A 23,109-nucleotide genomic window follows, 5' to 3' on the forward strand; every position below is an offset into this window, starting at 1 on the left:
GTCGTTTATCCGAATCAATTGGGGACTGGGGTTGTTCGGATAACTTATTTTTCGGATAACCAATTATGTGCGAAAAAATATATTAACCTATCCCGTGTTGAAATTTTTCTCCGTTGCGTGTCGCTTCGCATTGAATTTTCGTCAATGTTAAGCCTAACGTAAACTTTTTAAAATAATAATCGTGGCTATTGTATCGTTAAAAATTATTTCTTTATGTTTTACAAACGAAATAAATACATTGAAAAATATAAAAACAAATAAAAATTATACTTTAGGCCGACTGGAATTCTTTTGGATAATCGACTTTCAGATAAACGACGCTCTACTGTATATTCCATGTATGAATAATATGATATAGTCACAAAAAGCAAGAGAGTTTACAAATGTTCAGTGGTATCATAGATACATACAATCAGAAAAATAAAGAATTTGTTAAATGATATAAACAGGTTTATCACACAAATTCAGTAGTCCTAATGCTAGGGGAAGAACTTGCTAACTCATGTTAACAGGCTTTCAACATTCTGCAGCATATCTAAAAGTATGAGTTAATAGCTTATATACCATTGCTTTAACAGGTTCTTCGCATTATGCAGCTGTGAAATTTTGTGGGTAAATAAATGTGACAACATGTTCACTGGAGATGTAACTTAATTTTTGCTGAAGAAAGAGTTAAGATGTTCTTGCCCAAGCTCTTCAATTCATATTTATTTTTAGTTTTATTCTAACAAAACAAAAAATTTAGTCTATAAACTATATAACATAAAAGGTACCATGGGGTCTATAAGATTCCAAGCATATCAAAACAATAAAATATCCTAAACCAATAAAGCAATGTAAGTCTCCTTCAATTAATATATATATTACAGTGGGAAAAGAAAATACATAAAGCAATAAACCCAAAAAATTAATTATTTCCATGTTATAACATATTGAAATATGTCTGGGGTCAAAATGACTTCATGTTACAGGAAGTATCAAGAACAAGAAAACAACAAAAAGACAAGATAGAATATGTAATATTCTACAATTTTTAAAACAAAGAAAACCAGCTCAGTTCAGGAAATGGTAAATGAAGGAAATATGATGTCAATGTTTCTGCAAAAACAGCATGTGGGCATTTTAAATCAATGGGCAATACCACGTGTAAAAGAAAAACCAAGCTTTTTTTTAACACCATGAAAAATAAACCACCAATGAGCACAAACATTAAACCACCAATGAGTGGAACAGAATTATATTCTCTGACAAAAATTGTATTTGCTTAGGATATGGTGACAATGTGAAGAGAAATCTAAAAATGATTGTCTCAAAGAATGTGAAATTTCCATTATCTGTGATGATATGAGGTTGCATGTCATCATATGGCATAGGAAAAATGTGCATCTGTAATGAAACAGTAAATAGTGAAACATACATTGATATTTTAAACGATAACTTACTTCTTACAACTGAAAAACAGTTTGGGAATAATACACTTACATTCCAAGATTATAATGCATTATGTCATACAGATGCCATGTAACATCCTGGCTGCAAGCTAAGCATACTGTATTCCTTGTTTGGATTGGCCTGCAAATAACTCTGATCTTAACCCAATTGAAAATCTGTGGGCTATTTTGAAAAAAGGTCAGAAAAACTGCCCCCTGTACTAAAGAGCAATTGAAAGATGCAATTCAACAATCCTGGTCTGAAATATCTCCTGAGATGTGCCAACATTTAATTCAACAAATGCCAGTACAAATCAAGGCTGTTTTGAAAGCAAAAGAAGGTTCAACCAGATTTTAGACAAAATGGTTTAATAATTGTCTTTACCTTAGGAGAATCTAATAATTTTGTCTTTGATTTGCTTTTTATTTTATTATATTTTTTTTGTAATGAAACATGCAACAAGCAATGTATTAAAATATTGAATAAATCTCTATAGACATTAATGAATAAATGTGTATTATATTTATTTCTGCTTGTTCTCACCTAGTGAATTTGAGCTTAAAAATGTGTGTTACATTTCAATTGGGATGGTTTAATACTTTCATTTAGGAGTTGTACTTCTGGAAATAATATTTTAAAATGTGTGATATATTCTGTAATCCTTTAACATGGTAATACTTTTACTAATTTTATAAGCATCCATATAAAAATTTTTTGAGTGACTACATATAATGTAATTTTAATNGTTCGCGGCTTTTAAGTAATGCATAAACCTTCGAGACGTGAGGCCCTTTGGACCGCGAGGCTTAAGGCAGTGGTCCATGTTGCCCATGCCTTACGCCACCCTTGGTCATAGAAATGATGTAATTTGAAAATAAAATTATTTATAAATACGTATGTCAAGTTATATTTTTATTATGACGCAAAATATATTTAAGAGTTTATGACCACTGTGCCGCACGGGTGAGACATTGTTGAAACAAAAAAAAGTTATGCATTCCATCACGTACATAAACAGTATTGTAATTCGCCAAGTGCAAATCAACAAATTTGTAAAATTTTTGTTTATTTTGAACAATCTGGATAATCGAAAATCCGGATAATAGAGGTCCAGATAATTGAGGTTCTACTGTATAATTATTTTAGATATCCAAGTTATAAAACAATAGTTAAAAATTTTAACTCTTCATTTATTTGTTAATAATGAAGAACATGTACTACTTGATTCCTGAAATTAACACTTTTATTTTTGAAGTGATTATTATGGCTTTTCTGGCCAAATATAGGAATTCAAATTATAACATTCTTGATATATTTTAAGATTTACCAATTTTTTTTTTGTTACTATTCATTATGTTGTGAGTTATAAATAATCTTAAATTAATGATTTAATTATGGCATACAACCCAATATCTATAGCTTTTTAGATAATTCTGTTGAATTCAATTTAATTTTTTTACTTTATGGTAATTTAAATTAAAGAAGAAAATTAGATTTCAAAATTTTTTTGTTTTTCTTTCTTTTGGTTTTTACCACTTGTATAATTAGCAATTTTGAATTGCAGTAAACATTTTCTTGCATTACAATAGGAGAATATTATATATTTTAGGATTTTGAATATGTCAAAAAAATTAAAGTAGTTCTAAGTTATTTTAATATTCTGAATTTATTTAGTATCACATTATGAAATAATTTTGTTTTTTCTTAGTTGGTTTTACTTTGATTCATCAGTATTTAAGTCAACCTCCAGCACAAGAGTTATTTCAAAGTGCTTTACATGGTGGTTGGGTACATACTCTATTTAGAGATGAAGTCTTGCATACACATTACTATATTCAGCAGTATTTTGAAACAGTAAAAGGGTAAGTTAAAATTCATTAACCTTTTTTTCCATTACAGTTAATTAACATTTCAATGAAATCTTAATTATTTGTTAGATAGGAAACCAAAAGAAAAATTTTATTATTATTAACCATTAAGAAATATTACAATGAGAAAATTCTTAAGCATTTATTAAGTCTTTCCCAGAATAAGAATAGAGCTTATGTTCATTCTATAATCCAAAAAGCAATAGGTTTTATCTCCAAAGTGAAAATCAAATTGTGCACATGGTATCATATTTAAATTAACTAGTATACTTTCTCAATGCTGTCCAATATCTATCATAAAAAAAACATTCTATAATTAATTATAAAACATTTTTAATGCTAAATATTAGGTGGTATCAATAAAGGTACTGTACACTTGTTATCAGGTATGATAACAAGTGTACAGTACATCTTAATTTTCAATTTGTTTAAAGACAGTCTTATGCCTTGGAATGATATCACTAGTTTACTTATTCAAAGGAAAATTGTTCCATGTTTATTATGAAGTAGAAAGTAATAGAACATACCATACTTACTCGAATATAAGATGATCTCATATATAGGATGAGGTGTGACTTTAAAGGTCAAAATAAAGAAAATTAGATTTATTAATACAATTCTAATTTTATTTTGTTTAATAACAAATAAAATATCAAGTGCACGTAAATGCACACATTGTCCCGCAAAAATCACTGGCATCTTAAACTTCAAGGAAAAATCTTGTAAAATCAACATAATTTGTTCAGTAAAGCTGGATAATTGGAAACTTTTTTTGCCAATTCTTAACAGTTGAATTCACTCTTCGTCGATTACACTTATGAGTTTCTTCGAATTTCCATTAATCATCTGTTTTCACACGGGAATGGATTAAAACTTATATCAGGCTCCCGTGTAATTTCGGAATTCAATTCAAAAGCTTTGCTTTTCCTATTGCTATTCATCTTTACTCCTGGCAATACACAAGAATGATTCAAATGACCCAGATAAAATACTTTTGTTTTTAAACACCAGAAGGTGAGAATCCAGTAAAATATGCAAATACATAGTTTACAAAAGTTATACAAAAATGAAAAGAATCCTTCGCTCGTGCGTATCAGATGACCTAGGTTTATGAAATAGTGACAAATGGATAAAAACCTTATCTTATTTGCGAGTAAATATGGTATATTAGAAAATTACATGTTTAAACTATTATAATCTACATGAAGTTTCTGATATTTTTGCAAAAACTTTATTATAAAAAAAATTACATGATATTTGAATTTTTGAAGTTTTTACAAAAATGCAAACATTATAATTTTAAAAAATTCTTCAAAAAATAATGCTTGAATTGCTTTTCTATGGTGGCAGAGTGATACACACAAGATTCAGCACATCAACTCCATTTTGGGAAATATTATATTTAATAATAAAAAGTATGATGCCAACTGTTCTGATTAATAAATAAATTAATAAATATTCTGATTAATAAATATATAATTTTATTTAATTTGAGAGTCATAATATTCATTCAACATTATAATAGACTTTATTATTAGAGTAAATATATTACCAATTAACATGCAAATAATACTTGATACTTTCAGTTCCTATTCCTTTGATTACAGAATTGACATTTAGTTACTTATATGTTTGTTGTTCTATCTCAAACAAATTACCTATTACATCAATTATTATCTAATATACTATTATTTTCATAATTGAAAGTTTTCAGAAAGAGAAAGAGAGGAGAAAAAAGTGAATGAGTAAAGTTTTTATTTAAAAATGTAACTTTTGGAATATTTTGAATTCATATACTTTATAAAAAGACTAATATAAATATTTGTTAATTCCACTGCTTAACAATTGATGTTAAATGCCATTAGTATAATTTTCTCCAAAATAGAATTTTTAAAATATTTTACAACTTATTCATCCAAGACTATTCAGATCTCTTATTTTTGGCACATAGTTATATTAGCTCACACATAATCAGCAACAGTTGGCATCATACTTTTTAATATATCCATTACATCATGACAATTCAATGTACTACATATACATAAAAATATATACAAAAATACTGCAGAGTCTTGAGAAAAGAATTAGCTGATAATTTAATACATATACTGACAATACTGACTTTTTAAATTTGGTTGTTTTGTATTATTGAATCATCCTGAATAATAAAACTAATTATTAAACATATATTATTTATAAACTTTAATATAAACGTCCTGAAACCCAATATTTTAGTAATATACCAAATGATTGGATTAAATCAGGCTACTTTACCACTATTAGTTTTAATTAAATTCTAAATAATTTGGTACCAGAGGTAGACATTAAATGTCATCTCTTATTAAATTTAATAATTATAATTAAATTAATACTTAATAAATAATTTATAATATTCTGGGAGAAAAGAATCAGCCTGGAGTTGGAATCAAACCCACATCATCTTACTGTGTGGTTGCATTGTCACCTAGTTGCCATTTATGTTACCTGGACTGGACCTCCTTCCCAATCTTTCCTTCCAGAAATATTTGATTTTGATATAACCAACCTTGGTTACTTACATCATCTAGTACCAAATTATTTAGAATTTAATTTAAAATTATAGTAGTAAAGTAGTCTGATTTAATCCGGCAGTCATTTGGCACACAAATTTTAATATATTGTCTATATTCATATTTACTATAAATATAAATACCAATTTTAGATAATGATTTAGTAATGTAAATTATTTTTGAAAATTAGATGTTAAATCTATCTCTATAACAAATAAAATAAATATTCAATTATATGGATTGAATTTATAAATATTATAAATATTGAAGAGAGTTCAATATCTTAATATCAAAAAGAGAGTGGCTATGCTGATATAATTTGAGATTTATACTAATAATTTAAGAAAAATATAAAGTAATGAAAATAAATACTAAGGATCGTAAAAGAATATAGATTAAATTTATAAACAGAATAAAGAAATAGTGCCCTTTTATCATAAAGTATAAATGAAAACTTTATATGCAATCATTAACACATTTAAAAAATTCTTTGATATAATTTTAGAATCTTACTTATTCAATAGTTGAAGTTGAAAATTAAGGAATTGCAAAAATTTTTTAAACAAAAAATTTTGACTTCTTTATTGATTTTTTATTGATTCTTTATTGATCTTTAGTGATTTTTTTCATTTTATAATATATTTAATTATGAAATTGTTACTCCCAACTATTAAACATATAAATGATGTTAGTTTTCAAAAGTTTGAAAAATATTTCATTTGAATATAGAGTAGAATTGAAACGTACTCAGCAAATTAATTAATCAAAATAACCAACACCTTATTTGTTGCCGAGGGAGTTTATTAAAAAACGAACATTTTCGATCTACTCCATAGATCATCTTCAGGTTGAAACCAACAAATATGGAATAACCACAAAGAATAGAACACAAAAATCAAATTCAAAAATTATCAACAACTGAGCAACTAAGTAAAATAATTAAAGCATAAAAAATACAAAGTGTAAAAATAAATAACATACAACAATAATTAAATAATAGTACAAGCCGCTAACAGCTAACAAAAACTATAAAGGTTCTCATAATGTAAACAAGGTGCAATTCATAAGCTACTTGTAAGTCTTTTAATAGCAAACTTCCATGTTGAGGGTAGGCCCTCTGCACCCCTAGCATTTATACATCTATCATCAAGTTTGCTTCTGTATATTTCCATCTTTTCGACAGTCTTTGCTAAAGTTGAAGAGAGTATTTGTCTGACGATTTCCACCTCTTTCCATCCAACTACGGTACCTTGGGCTTAGTTGTCAATATTTTTTAAATTTGAATTTCGTGTTCTATTCTTTATGGTTATTCCATATTTGTTGGTTTCAACCTGAAGATGATCTATGGAGTAGATCGAAAATGTTCGTTTTTTAATAAACTCCCTCGGCAACAAATAAGGTGTTGGTTATTCTGATTGTAGAGTAGAAGCTGTAATTACAGACAGATAATTAAATTAATAATAATCTGAATCCATAGATTATTAATTTAATTTTAAAAATCTGAACTGGATTACAATAATGGATGATCAGTTATGTATTTTCATAAAAGAAAAAGTTTTAGATCTCAAATTTAAAAATTGAGATTTTTTTTATATATGACAAAGATTTTTTAATTAAATACATTCCATATTACATTCATAAATAAAAATAATTTATTTATTATTATTATTTCAGTCATGCATCGGTTTGCTTAAAGAAAAAAATCAGTCATATATTAAAGATTACTGGAGAGAGAGAGAGAGAGAGAGAGAGAGAGAGAGATACATAGATTTGTATTAACTTATACTAGAAGAATTTCATCAAACCTTTAATTCTAGATAGGTAGGGGAAAAATACTATTGAAAGAAACATACAAAAATAGACATTGTTATTAAAGTAAATTCTTAACTTATATCAAATTGAATTTTCAATAATTTTTGTTTAAGGAAAAAAAATATCAAAAAGAATGCTATCATATTTATAAGACAGTATGTTTTAACAAGCAAAAAATTTTGGTTGTTTTCCCCAATTAAACAGAAACAGTAATTAATATTTGTTTTCTATGATAAAACAGAAGACTAACTATAGCAACAAACAGATAGAAGTGATGTTTGAATCAGAAAGAAAAAGTTTTAATTGATGATGGTGACAGTTTCTAAAACATTATTGTTTAATAATATTGTTAACTTGAAAAACAAACATTCACCACATTTAATTAACTGACACTAATCAATTTTGGAGTATCTGCCAATTTCTTAACAATACATTGATAGACTCAATTCAAATTCACTAAAACTTGTGAAAAATTAAAAACAAAAATTTCCAATATAAATGAAATTTATAATTTCTCATCATATCAAATAAAAAAATTTGAAATATAAACTGGTTTGTTAATTAATCTATTTTATATTTCTAGTAAAAAAGAAAAATTCTAACATATAGTCATCATGCAAATTCAATATAATATCCTTGAAAAAGTGTAAATTCCTAGGTGGTGAAAAGTAATAAATTACATATTTTTGTATTCAAATTAATGTTAAATAAAATTGTATAATAATATAATGTTAATAAAAGAAAGTATAATTTCAGTTTCAAAAATTTTTGAATATAAACTTTTAATATTGTTTTTATCAGTCTCTAAGAGTTATTATATAAATATGGAATTTCATAATTTCTTGTTTGTGTAAAATACTAATGTAGTCTTATGTAATGAAGTAAAGGCTTTGGCATGAAATAAATAAATTAAAATAATATGTAAGGATGAAAAATTTTATGATTTATTATAATCCTTCCTTTTTTTTTTGGTACAATGTAACAATATGATCCAGTAAGGATTATATATTTTGTTAGCATCTTTTTCTTCTTTAAAATACCTATTTCAATACCTGTAAAAAATACATTTCTGAAATATATTAGTATGGATTTACCTTAATACCTTGAGTTTTTAACTATATTCTTTCGGGACACTAAGTTTAAACTATTCTAATGCAAGAAATAAACAAAGGTTACAATCCCCATCTGTAAACATTAATAAAAAAAAATAAATAAAGTAAGTAAATCATGTTTTCTCAATTCGAATAAGTTATCTTAATTTAGTTTATTATAATATCTATATGTATTTGCAATATATCAAACAAAAATCTGTTTTCTTTTTTTTTAAATAAATAAGTAATACCTATATTGTAAATTCTATTACATAAAATTATAATCCACAAAAAAAAATTATTTGTTTCTTCCTGCCTAAGCTCAAATATATTTTTTTCTGTTTAGATATGAATGTTTTGGGTAAAAATTGATTTATAAGCTAGAATTTATACTTTATTTATAAATAAACCTCAGTAATCCAATAAATAAACTACTGAAATCATAGCAAAACAATAAATAATATGAAAAGAATTAAAAATGAATCAACAATATACAATTATAATCATTAATTTGATTAATTAGTATTGTTCATACATCAAAAATTTTTATGCATAACTTAATGAATTTTTTTTATGAATTTGATGTGTTTTAAAGTTTGTCAAAAATAATTGTTCATTTTTAATATATAAATTGCATTTGATCAATATTAATTAATTAGTAATTAACATTAGATTGCAGGTAAAGTCTTTCTAGAATGTCTGGAAAATATACATACAGTACTCATACAGAGTCATCACTTTTACGTCTGGCACAAGAGAGATGGCATGACTAGATTTATCACCAGCCATCTTTACTCTCTGGATCATCCCCAGGAAATTATTAGAAAAGGAAGTTAATGGGTCTGAAAACCAAGTGGGACAACAGATACTGAGAAAAATCTGGCATTCATTACAGTGCAAACTCACAGCTCCATGAATTACAGACACACACATTATAATTTGAACATTTCAATGCTATTAAACATTATGATTCAGAAATTTATTTAATTTATACATTTAGCCTATATACAGTATTTAATTCATTCTAAAACATGATACTTAAATGAATGAGAATGATTTGAAACTACAGTCTAAATTTCATTTCCTAGTTTTTTCCTGTATAAGCTATAAATTTTGATAGTATAAAAATTAATTATAAAACAGCAAAACAATATTTATAAATTTTTCCTTTCATAATTATTATTATTATCATTATGTTTAGTGGGTTATACTCGATTCACACCGGTGGCTGTGTACTATGCCGGACCAGAGTCAAGGCATAGCAACCAAAAACAAAACTAAAATTAAATAAGTGTGTCGGTGTCTGTATTCAGTAATTTCCTAACAATATGGCATGTATTCAATATAGTGGCTTTCTGTAGTGTTATGTATGTATTTCTATTCAATTCTAATGTTCCCAGGCTTTTGTGTAGTGTGTGTGGTATCACACCTGTACAGGAGAGAACGTCAGGTACAATAAGCACCCTTTGCATCCTCCACAGAAGCCTTATTTACTGGGCGAGTTCTGTGTACTTGCTAATTTTTTCAGTGCATGTGTTTTGTACATTGTGAGNACAAAGGATGGAACAAGAGGAGTTGACCCTGCAAGCTCCGGTAGCTTCTCCTGAATCTGACTCTGATTAAAAAACAATAAAAAAAAAGACCTGCTGCAATGTGTAAAAAGTTTGTATCTGTATGAATGTGTGAAGAAAGTGTTCCTCCACCTCCTCCTCACAACATCTGACTACCCAGCATAATTGGTGACTGCTCCATTTTCATTTTTTTTTTATGGTACAGTATGGTTATTTTATGCTGCGGAACAAAGTATATATGTTTTAACATGTATTTCTATAGGAAAATGCATTTCGTATAACGGACTTTTCACTTAACAGACGTGCACCTGGAATGGATTAAGTACGTTATACGAGGCACCACTGTATATGAAATGGTTAGAAAAATGCCAGAGTTTGAAATGTTAAAAAATTGTATGTATGTATGTATGTACTCAAAATACTCTCTGGACTGTACCAACAATAGCTCAGCTAGAACCTATCTTACAGTCCTATCAGTCATCTAGTTAGAGATATTAGCAAGCAATGTCTGACAATTTGTTCAATCATAAAAGGCCATCATAAGTATTATTGTTTAGTCTTTTAAAGAATATGTGTATCTCCTAACAAAAACTATTTATTCAGATATTTAGTTAAATTTTTCTCAGAATTTCTGAACAGAGTACAGGCTCTGCAGTCCTTATGGTCAAGCCACCACTGCTACAAATTACTATCACTGTGGTTCTTAAAGGTATAATCTTTAAATTCAAATATCTGAACAAAGATATTTTTAATTAATTAAACTTTTCACATTTAACTGTGTGTGTAATTAAAACTTGGGAATAAACTCAGTAATTCAAGTGTTAAATTTATGCTATAGTATACTGTTATATTAGAATTTTTCAGTACTAAAATCTATCAATCAAGATACAAAAATATATACGCAATCTTTTCATTACATCATATGGGCAAAAATTACTCTTTATAGTTGTAAAGAAAACATATCATCTTAATCAAATAATTATTACATATTCATTAAAACTTCTGAACTCCATTAACATATAGTTTGAGTTCAACAGATATAGATTTCTAATATATTTCAATTATGTTTCAAATATTATATGATAATTAATGAAAATACAATATGATTATAATTAATAAGTTATAAACAAATATTGTGATAATGAGAATTTAAAATAAGAGAAATATATGTAATAAAAACAGTATAATACAAATAAAACAGTTATTAATTCTATTCTTTTGTTTATGAAGATGATTCTTTTGTTTATTTGTTTGATCTTCATATTCATAATATACAGTAGGAATCTCAATTTAATGGACTTCAAATTTAACAGAGAAGAAATTTCTGTCCTAAAGAAAAAATTTAGAAACTTTTTTCCCAATTCATGAACAAAATATGCTAAAACATTAAGTCAATGAATTAATGTGTAAATTTCTCAATGTACTGTACATTATATTATTTTATTAATATTTATACATTATAACATTTTAATACATCCTGTACACTGTAAATTCAGTATTAATATGTTTTTAAATATGTTCAATTTAATAAGCTTTCAACAATAATAGATGCCCCTTCTCCAGTTAGTCCATTAACTCAAGAGCCTATGTATTTTCTTATTCATTTATTTTACTTTAGAAAATTAATTTAAGTACTTAAATTTAGCTAGAATGCACAGAAAATGTTCCTTTTGTAACAATAATACATTGAAATTACAAGGTGTAACATTANAAAAATGAAAAAAAAACCATAAATCAAAGAACAAATCAATTTATTAAAAATATTGAAAAGAAAGAAATATTAAGATTCATAGTTAATAATTTATTTTTTTAAATATAATGTTTAATTTTAATTAAATCAATTGATATGTGTTTTCATTTATTAAAAATTTTAAGAGTGCATTAGAACTTTTATAATCTTTTAGTTTTTAGAAAAATGACAAATTAATAATTATGATTTCAAATTGCTATACTAAAATGTAAATGCATTTGTATTTTCAAATACTTCAGTTAACTTTAATGTTACCAAGTGATAAATTTTATTTTTCAATGAAAAACAAGAATTAAACCACAGGCAAAATTGATATAATATACAAAATAATGTTATTATGTTAAAATATGTGTATTTTTCCAGACTTTCAATTTATAACTAAATAAAATTCAATTTATCTCTTAGTAAGAAAGAAAAAAAAGCACACTTCTTCCTCACATTAAAAATGAAATTGTTAATTACAGTTAATTTCAATATGTATCTGTATTTTTCAGTTTGATACTTTATCATTATTATTGTGGGAAAAAAGACAAAGTAATGTCTTTCTCAGACTTTATACAAGTTATGTAATCTTAGGTTATATTTTATATGAAAATAATTTAATTTTTGCTAACACATAATTATAAAAAAGAAATACAGTGGGTGATCGGTTAATGAACAGATCAGATAACAAACAAATCGGATAACGAACACTTTAGCGAAAGATTTTTATGTTCGGACAACAAACACCTCACAGAACAAACACAAGAAAAAGTGACATAAAATAACGAATACCGATTGGTCTTCCCTTGTCTTCGGGCAACAATTCGAAACTTTTCGGAGTGTGGGAGACGTTGACATCGACATCGACGCTCAAGCCGGTATATACCGATTAGATAGTTTTCCTCCGAACTTTGAAACTCTTCCTTGTAATTCCAGCCTTTTATTTTTCTGACAAAATCTTTTATGTATTTGCGAGACTGTCGGGTATGTTTAATATCATTATTATTATTCTGTAAAAAACACACTAAAAAATGTATGATATTAATTAATTAATAATTTTTCTGAAGATTATCTTTAGAAACAAAATAAGTAATATTTGTAGCAAGTAATTACTTTAGCAATAGTAGTAACAATGTAAATTCTCTTATCTCTATAATTTCACATCTATATTACTTTACATAGACAATCTATTCACTACAAGAACAAACATAGAATATGACAACTAGTATCATTTAATTTGAATCTAAAATTTTCAAGTTTATAAATATAAAAAACAATTTTACGGGGTAGGCTGAAAAGTAATGCACACATGCTTGTAGAGCACAAACGAAATGATTTTCAGAAGCGCGCCAGGTGGCATATGGAAATAACATTCCCCCTTTATGTGTATGTGCAGTTTGAGGTTGTTACGTTCATTCAGTATATTTTGAGAAGCAGAAATATGGAGACATGTTCTAGTGCTATGTCAACACGAGTTAAACACTGTGCTGTTATCGAATTTTTAACTGATGAAAAAGTGACTCCTACTGAGATTCATCATCGTTTAAAGGCTGTTTATGGTGTCAATGCTGTTGATAGGTCTACTGTAAATTGATGGATAATAAAATTTTGTGGTTGCAAGCCTGGAAAAGCCATAATTGTTGATGAAACATGCAGCGGATGTCCAATCACTGCCACAGACGATTACTGTTGCCCCTCGTTGCAATGTTTAATTCTTCTCAGTATATACAGACTCTAAAACCCTCCAACGTTGAGTTTGTCATGTTAGAGGCAGCCTGGTGCCAATAATCTTGCAACATGACAACACTTGTCCACACACCTCACGTGCAAATGGAGAGGCTCTGCGAAATTGATGAAGTTTGAACCGATTCCACACCATCCTTATTCCCCCAATCTTGCGCCCTGTGATTTTTATTCTTTTCCTCTACTCAAGCGTGATCATTACACCTCAGACGATGAGGTGAAGGTAGCTGTCAAGTCCTGGATTCGAGAAAAGTTGGAAGAATTTTTCAGTGATGGAATGAAAAAACTTGTTACACATTGGGAGAAATGTGTTAGCCTTAATGGTGACTATGTTAAAAAATAAATATATGATTTTGAAGCTTAAAAATTGTACTTTAATGTACTTTTTGCCTGATTTTGCTATTTGTTTTTGTTCGTGTTCTACAAGCATGTGTGCATTAGTTTTCAGACTACCCATGTATCTTTTTATTTGTAAATACAGATATCTCAGTACATTTCAAGGCATTTGGGATAAATGGGTGTTATCCAACTGATTTTCAATTATGAAAAAAACAGAAAATTATGTCTAGCACCAGATTAAACAATTAATCTTATTTTCAGGATTATTATTGGGAATAAATTTGATAAACTAAATAAGTTTCAAAAATGGGATAGTGACTAAAGAAAATATAACAATACCAATATAGTAAATAGTCACTATGCTTATTGGCAGATGTAATAAAATTTGGAACATCTAGACTATTTTATTTGCATATAATATTTAATAATAATAACCCATCTTATATTTAAATTTAAAAAAGTGAAAAAATGAAAAAAAAAACCATAAATCAAAGAACAAATCAATTTATTAAAAATATTGAAAAGAAAGAAATATTAAGATTCATAGTTAATAATTTATTTTTTTAAATATAATGTTTAATTTTAATTAAATCAATTGATATGTGTTTTCATTTATTAAAAATTTTAAGAGTGCATTAGAACTTTTATAATCTTTTAGTTTTTAGAAAAATGACAAATTAATAATTATGATTTCAAATTGCTATACTAAAATGTAAATGCATTTGTATTTTCAAATACTTCAGTTAACTTTAATGTTACCAAGTGATAAATTTTATTTTTCAATGAAAAACAAGAATTAAACCACAGGCAAAATTGATATAATATACAAAATAATGTTATTATGTTAAAATATGTGTATTTTTCCAGACTTTCAATTTATAACTAAATAAAATTCAATTTATCTCTTAGTAAGAAAGAAAAAAAAGCACACTTCTTCCTCACATTAAAAATGAAATTGTTAATTACAGTTAATTTCAATATGTATCTGTATTTTTCAGTTTGATACTTTATCATTATTATTGTGGGAAAAAAGACAAAGTAATGTCTTTCTCAGACTTTATACAAGTTATGTAATCTTAGGTTATATTTTATATGAAAATAATTTAATTTTTGCTAACACATAATTATAAAAAAGAAATACAGTGGGTGATCGGTTAATGAACAGATCAGATAACAAACAAATCGGATAACGAACACTTTAGCGAAAGATTTTTATGTTCGGACAACAAACACCTCACAGAACAAACACAAGAAAAAGTGACATAAAATAACGAATACCGATTGGTCTTCCCTTGTCTTCGGGCAACAATTCGAAACTTTTCGGAGTGTGGGAGACGTTGACATCGACATCGACGCTCAAGCCGGTATATACCGATTAGATAGTTTTCCTCCGAACTTTGAAACTCTTCCTTGTAATTCCAGCCTTTTATTTTTCTGACAAAATCTTTTATGTATTTGCGAGACTGTCGGGTAGGCACAAGTTAAGTTTTGCATNGTTTTATAAAACAGCATAGCAAAGATTAAAGTTATAGGTCTAATAATAATCAATTATTATTACATTATTATTGGATAAGTAATATGAGAAAATAAGAAATATTCAATAAATTCACAGATAAAATACTGTATTGCAAAATAATAATTGGTTCTAAGTCTTTTGACAATAAAATAGTCATTCTAAATGTTTCTGATTCTTAACATTTACATTTAGCGATAAAAATAATGTATAATTTCACAATAATTTCTATATTCATGTTACCAAATCATCAGAAATGATCTAGCAATTTTTATTGGAACTAATCATAACATTTTAGTTTATTTTCTAAATTAATTTATCAGCATTATTGATATATTTACACTCTTACTATTACTTTCCTAAGATGCAAATATGTAAGAAATAAAAAATGCATTTTACTCATGCTTTCTCTCTCTCTCTCTCTTTTTAGTGCATTAATTTTTTATACAACTTCAGGTAATTTTCTGCTATGTAAATTTCAAATGAATTCTGATTTTGTAAAAAATAATATATATATATATTATATTAGTTAATTTTGCTTAGTACAATCTAATATAATTCCATAACTTTCCATTCACACCTTTAATAATTCTCTCTATCTTTACTACAATGGTAATTTCAATTCTAATGCACAAATACCATATCAGAAATTTTGTCATTTTCTTCTAAATTTTTCAATAAATTTTGTTTAAACACTTAGAACGTTCAATTATATTCTATTATTATGTAAAAATTTATTTATAAAATCACAAATTTCTTCCTAAAACTACACTTAATAAAAAAAATCTTTAATTTTTTGTAAAATATTTTGGAAGATAAATTAACATACAGTCAAATATTAAAATGATATAAAATAAAGGTTTTTAAATCTATAAAACATCACAAAAGTTGTCTTTTTAAAATTCACAGATAACTTTTTCTGTATATTCTACTCAAAAATGAATTACTATAAACATTTTTTAAAGAATTTTTTTGGTCTTACAGTAGAAACATTAAATATATTTTTTATTGTTTATGAAAATTTTTTAAATCCACACGTTCTTTTTGAAGTCCAATATTTTATATATACTATGATTATGCCTAATTATAGCATGAAATATTTTATAATATAGGCTGTGTTTGATTTATGATATGTGTAAACAAATAATCAAACAAATTTATTTGATTAGTTTTAAAATGAAAAACATTCATTACATATAGTACAAATTTTACTATAAAATGTTAAATATCAGTCAGTCTGACCTGGTTAATATTCTCTTGAAAATAATAAAAAAATTCTAACAATCTCAGTTAATCATATTTTGACAAAATCTAGTATAAACATACTAATATTAAAAATAATTTATGTTTTAATGATTAAATAAATTATATATTCAAAATAATTCAATAATTACAAAAAATTGTAGGTACTAAGTATATACTACTAATTTATTAATAAAAGTATATTATACAATTTAAACTTAACAATAATAATAATAATAATAATAATTATATAATCTACCTGTCCCATATCCGTTCCTATCCAGTTCTATCCAGTGAAGTTTTCAATAGCACAAAATTAATGACTGACTAAACTAGGAAACTCTACAGAGAGACATCAGACATGAAAAACATCTTAAGCATTATATATAGCGAGTGTCTGATGGCCCCCGATCCACACAAATGACGTCAGACTATGAATCTTTTACCATTGGGTATAGAGATCTCGTCGGCAAAATGTAGGTCACGTTCAAGTTAACGCGATATGTTCATGACCGATTGGCATGCCACCTAATGAGAAAATGGTGTCGGTCTAATTGAGGTGAACTTGAAAATATGATTTTTATTATAAACTTCGATTGCGAGAGAAAAAAAAAACGCGAGAGAGAGAGTTTCTTTACGGCATTACTCGAGTTGCTGTACACTAACGTAATGCGTTTTATCAAAGAAATCATCCATTATTTAACTCAAACATTACTTAAATTTATCACTAAATTATACATACGTTGAACATTGATGTAGTATTTTTTAGTAGATTACATTGTATATTTGGTATTGCTCAGAACAATATATTTTATATATAAGCCATGTATATTGTGATAGAAATAAGACCATCCATTGCAAATTTTTTTAAGGTGGTAAAGGAATTTATTTTTAAGGGAAAAAAACCCTTAAAAATAAATTTATAATAGTGGATATAACACATTAATTTAAGCAATAATAATGTGAGTGTAATTATTGGTTAATATTGCAGTTCGTTGTTCGTTATTTTTAATAAGAAATGAATATAAATTATTTCATTTCTTTAAAATTATAGACAGGTATATTATTAGTAGTAGTAAATTCCACATCAATACACCTAACTCAAATACACTAGGGCAAAAAGTCATCCCCTCAGAGGATAGCCGTGAACAGAAATGTAAATAATATCAGAATTTTTATATCTTTATTTATTTTTCGATACAATTTTGATATGTAAGATACGATACGATAGCTTCGGAATGGCAGCTATCTTTCCAAGTATCGAAATTAGCATATATTCATGAAATAAGATAAGATGTGGCAACAAAATCGTACGTGTGAGACATTAATAATGGTATTAGTAATAGAATTTTCTATAAATAAAACATAAATATAAAAAGATAAATTAAATTATTGTTGCACGTGTTTTAAGAAAATCAAATAAATAATCATCTAAAATAACTTTGTGTTTAATCTATAAATAAAATTTTTTTAAATATTCACATTTTAAAATGAATAATCGAGAACTAAATATGCTTTTTCAAAAAATTATTTGAAATAATTTTATTATTTTTCTATAATTGTGTTAAAGGATGTAAAGATTGTAGAGCCACGATCGTGATCAATTTTTTTTATAAACTATACTCGAGGCTGATGAGGTACAAGAAGGGAAATCGTGGGGTCAAAGTCAGATTTTTAGGAACATATCGATGTCTCGCGCGTGTAATAACTTCCTGTTTTAGTAAATTAACATAATCTACTAACTTTTTATAAAGTTTTTGAAGTATTTTTATCGATTTTCTTTCAGAAAATAAAGATTTTCGGCAAAATATAGCTGTTTATTTACGAATTCAAAATCATTTTTATCGAATGAAAATTATTTTGAATTCAATTTGCGTGACTCGAATTTTTTTTTTAATTTATTATTAAAAATTTGAAATTATATCTTATTTCGAAATATGTATTAATTTTATTGTTTATTTTTTTAAATTAATATTTATTTTAAAAAATAGATTCGATTTTAACTGTCGAATTTTAGTCAAAAGTTACAGTTTCGGCAGTTTCTAAAAAAAAAAAAAATTTGGAGAAGTAAAACGAGGTCAAGGTCACTTTAAAAAAAGGATGAAAGATTGGATCAAAGAGGCCTTTATAATAGCCAATGGTGGTCTATTTAAAAAAGAATGGACCGAAATTGTGCCCAAGGGTAACAAAAACACACCTCAAACACAGTTCGATGTTTCCTAATATCATTTTTTAAAAAGATGAACGACATTTCGAGGCGTTGCACCCAAGCTTTTTTAGAAAAGGAAGTTTTCATTTCTAATGTTCTTGTTAAGATGATGTTTTTTTGAATAATATAAAATTAAAGAATCTTGTAAACACATGTTATAACTTATACGAAAAACAATATACGTAGTATTCTAATCATCATTACAAATGTTTGCATATTTAGAACATTAAAATTGATCTAAAATTCAGTAAAAGTGTTGAACACATATAAAATATTCACGAATTAATTTTTCTAATAATTAAAATATACCCACATTTAAAAAAATAAAGATAACCAATATCAACAAAAGTAATTATATATCTAACAACATGATCTTAATTATCGTTAAATTTCGATCTAATTAAATTAACAATTGTGTTTAATGATCGATAATAAATATTTTAAAGCATTTTAATTAGATTAAATTTATTAACATAATAAAATTGTCTAAAAGATATAAGTTTGAGTCTATGTAAAATAGGAAAAGGAGAAACTCCACCCTTATTGATTTCCATCTTATCAAAAAGCTGAAAAAGGAAATAAGTTTTTCATCTGTCTGATGGAAAAATCAGCCTCCTTCTCCATTTTTTCCGGAGGAAAACATTAAAAATCAAGGTCATATTTATGAAAAATTGTTTTATGATAAGCTTACATTCTTATGTTTACTATAGATAAGGATGGATGCAGTTCATAGCGGTATAAAACATTTTATAAATTCTTTTTAAATGGTTAAAGTTATTTAAATTCAATTTAAGATTATTCTTAATTTATTTTAGAAAAGGTATCTTGTTATTCGAAATTTTAATGCTCAATGTTTCTATAAGTTCGTATCATATTAGTATAAAGAAGATAACGAGTGATGGAACTAAGACGATAAAAGCAATTAAAGATGTTAAAGAATTTAAATTCATTTAGTAAGCTAGAAAAAAATAGTCTTCTGATCTTGATAAATTTTAATAAAAATTCATGTGAGGAAATTATGTATTTTATTTACATAGTCTATACAATGTTCTTACATAAATTTTAACTTAACTATATACAATCCTCGTACAAACAATATATCCTATATTACATTAATTTATTACTTGTACAGAATTGAAGAGAAGATTCGCTGTAATATTTATAGCTTAGACGATATAAATAATTGCATAATAAATTTATTAATCACTAGTGAGAGAACCGTGTGAAAAGACCTCCTAGCAAGAAGTAGGGTGCACATCCTACGTAAAAATGTGGGTAAGTAGGACTAAGGATTGCATTTTCAGACAACACGTGGTCGTTTCACAAAATTTCTATACAAAACATATTAACTCAACTATATTAAAATTCATTAATATTTATTTTGCTTAAGATTTTTTTGTTATTTTAAGCTTAAGATAACAACAAAAAACTTAAGCAAAATATTGATAAATATCAAACAATTGGGAGTCATAAAGTTACAATTTTCGGCAATTCGTAGGTACAGCAATAAGTATTTAATACAGAAAACAAGAAACGATTTGTTGTGAAAATGTTCTGGTTCTATCAACAAATCTGCAAAGTGTTAAGTATTCACATCATCGCTCGCATTGTTAGAATGACAAGTACAATTCGTACAAAGAATGCACATTTATCTATGTTATGGATTGACTTGTGATGTGAATAGGCCATACGTAGAATGAACGCCCGAGGCTCGTTCTTGGTCTGCGAGTAATGTTATGCCCTAAATTTGGATTCTGCCTCGTTCNAAAAATAAAATTATAAAAACTTACTCGGTGAAATAAAATGTGTGGTGGATATACATACTCGGTACAAAACATTCTTCAATTGTACGAATATACTTTTAAAGAAAATTATAATTAAATATAGCTTTGTAATGAAACGTACATAAAAACAACATAAAATATTCTTTACTCTTTAAATCTTAACCACTTAGTCAAATAGCTTCCTACGAGTGGAATCAGAGACGGTCCTGCTAGTGCGCGGTGCGTACATGCACGCGGGCTGCCAAATCCCCAGGGTGCCCATACCGGTCAATTTCAAATGTCTCTTTTGTCGCATCACTAATATACCTCAAAAGACGAGACAGGGTTCTTGTAAATTTTAAACATTTCTCACCATAGCTATAAAAGTCTAAATATGTTAAACTTAATTGTCCGTCGATTGTCCGTCGTTTGTTTTCTAACTAATTCGTTTTAGGACCGGGTGTTATCCACGGAAATTTCCAAAATTTACAACTTTTCGGTTACTCTCGTCGAACTGGAAAAATGTCTGTCTTTATTACATCTAATATTTCGAAAACATCAGTTCCACTGTACTCGGCTAGAGATTGGTTCGGTAAAAAATACAGGAGTTATTAGACTTCAAACAGGATGAACAAAAAATCGTGCTCCATNAATAATACATTTAAAAGTATTATTGTTATTAATACATTAGATGACACATCGGGACGAGTATTTGATGCGAGAACTTTAAAATAACGCCGTCGATTTCGGAGTGAACTTTTGCAGGATATTTAAATAAACATTAAAGAAGGAATAAAAGTAACAACACTTGGCATTTAAATAACAGATAGATTAATGTGTTTTGATAGATTTAATTATATGTAATCGGTATGTTTACAAATTTGTAAAGGGTGTGAGAAAATGGACACACACACACAATATGTAATTCTTACCTGATTATTTTCTCCGATTAATTTCTCAATAGATAAGAGATGTTGCGTCAAGACAGTCTTCTGGTCAAAGGTGAATGCGGGATGATTGAGAGCCATTGTGATGACCAAAAGCATTTCATTGAGCGATCTTTGATCAGTAAATAACTCAATACAATCCAAATGTTTTGACAATGTTTGGTAAAGAGCATTTGAGCAAACATGATTAGAAGAATGAAGCAGTGCCAGAGACACGATAAACTTACACCTGGTCACGTTGTCTTTAAGATCGATTAGTTTTCTGATTTCGTTTACGTTATTTGCTTTCTGTTCTGCTTCTTGAAAACAATAAAAATCTTTTTTACCTAAATCTTCTAAACATGTTCCTAAAAATCTTAGCTCCAGGGGATAACACATGTTTAACAATCCACAAACAATTCCTATACGCTTGGAACCAGTTAATTCTTTGAACCACATGAATACTTCTTCTTTACAAACCATGGCTTATACAGACAATTATTATTAACTTTAATAATTACGTTTCAATATTTCTTCATCTGAGTCGCCATCTTGTCCGTCTTGACAAGAAGGATTCGCCTTACATCCGGGGATCGCGATCCCTCATCCAATAGCGATGAGGGAAAGTTCTATCTCTAGGTAATCTCGATAGCAGGATGTTAAATTTATTTATTTATTTATTATTTTTTTTATCTTCTGAAAATAAATTCGATAAAATTAAATATTCACTAGTTAAATTATTTATTAAATAGTATTTAATTCTTTCTACAAACTATATTTTTTAAATATATTTAATACATAAATATATAAAATGTAATCGATAAAACAAACCTTTAAGCGTTGAATTAGACCTTTAAAAATGTTAAATATGTTCAATTTTAATAAATTTAATCAAAACTAAATGCTAAAAATATTTTTCAATTCTATTCTTATAAGCTTCGACTTTCTTATGAAACCAGAACGCTCATTCGTTTCATTCTAAAATTCAAAATTTGAATCAACCAATAGTTTCTCTTACGATTGCGATTACGGGATCAAAATTTGAAAAACGATTAACATTGGCGAAAAAAATGTATCATTTAAAATCTTCTAAATACTTTAAATAAGTATAATGTTTCTGGTGGAAGAATGTTTTTGATTTAGATGCTGATAAATTCTAAGAGTATCGCTAATTCAAATAGAACATCCCCAATGTATCATTTATATAACGTGCCCCGTTTGCCCCTTCTGCTGACGCCCGTGCTTATCAACTACTTCCCATTATATCGCTACTTAGCAGTGGCGTGCCGTGACATTTGATGATAGGGAAGCTCTGTTTCT

At 26.9% G+C, this 23,109-nt stretch overlaps 1 protein-coding gene across 1 annotated transcript in view; it reads right to left on the minus strand.

Moving 5' to 3' along the window:
• LOC111615177 (zinc finger CCHC domain-containing protein 2-like) overlaps positions 1–22,759 on the minus strand; it is a 54,652-nt gene extending 31,893 nt beyond the window's left edge. The window contains exons 1-2 of the mRNA XM_023356579.1: positions 22,621–22,759; positions 21,796–22,485 (exon numbers count right to left, since the gene is read on the minus strand). Of these exons, the coding sequence (XP_023212347.1) occupies positions 21,796–22,272 (477 nt within the window). The 5' untranslated portion in view covers positions 22,273–22,485; positions 22,621–22,759. The remainder of the gene's footprint in view (positions 1–21,795; positions 22,486–22,620) is intronic.
• Positions 22,760–23,109: the final 350 nt, after the last annotated feature.

This window comes from Centruroides sculpturatus, unplaced genomic scaffold (assembly GCF_000671375.1).
Source record: "Centruroides sculpturatus isolate CEXI.00-Female unplaced genomic scaffold, Cexi_2.0 scaffold1368, whole genome shotgun sequence".
Lineage (NCBI taxonomy): Eukaryota > Metazoa > Arthropoda > Arachnida > Scorpiones > Buthidae > Centruroides > Centruroides sculpturatus.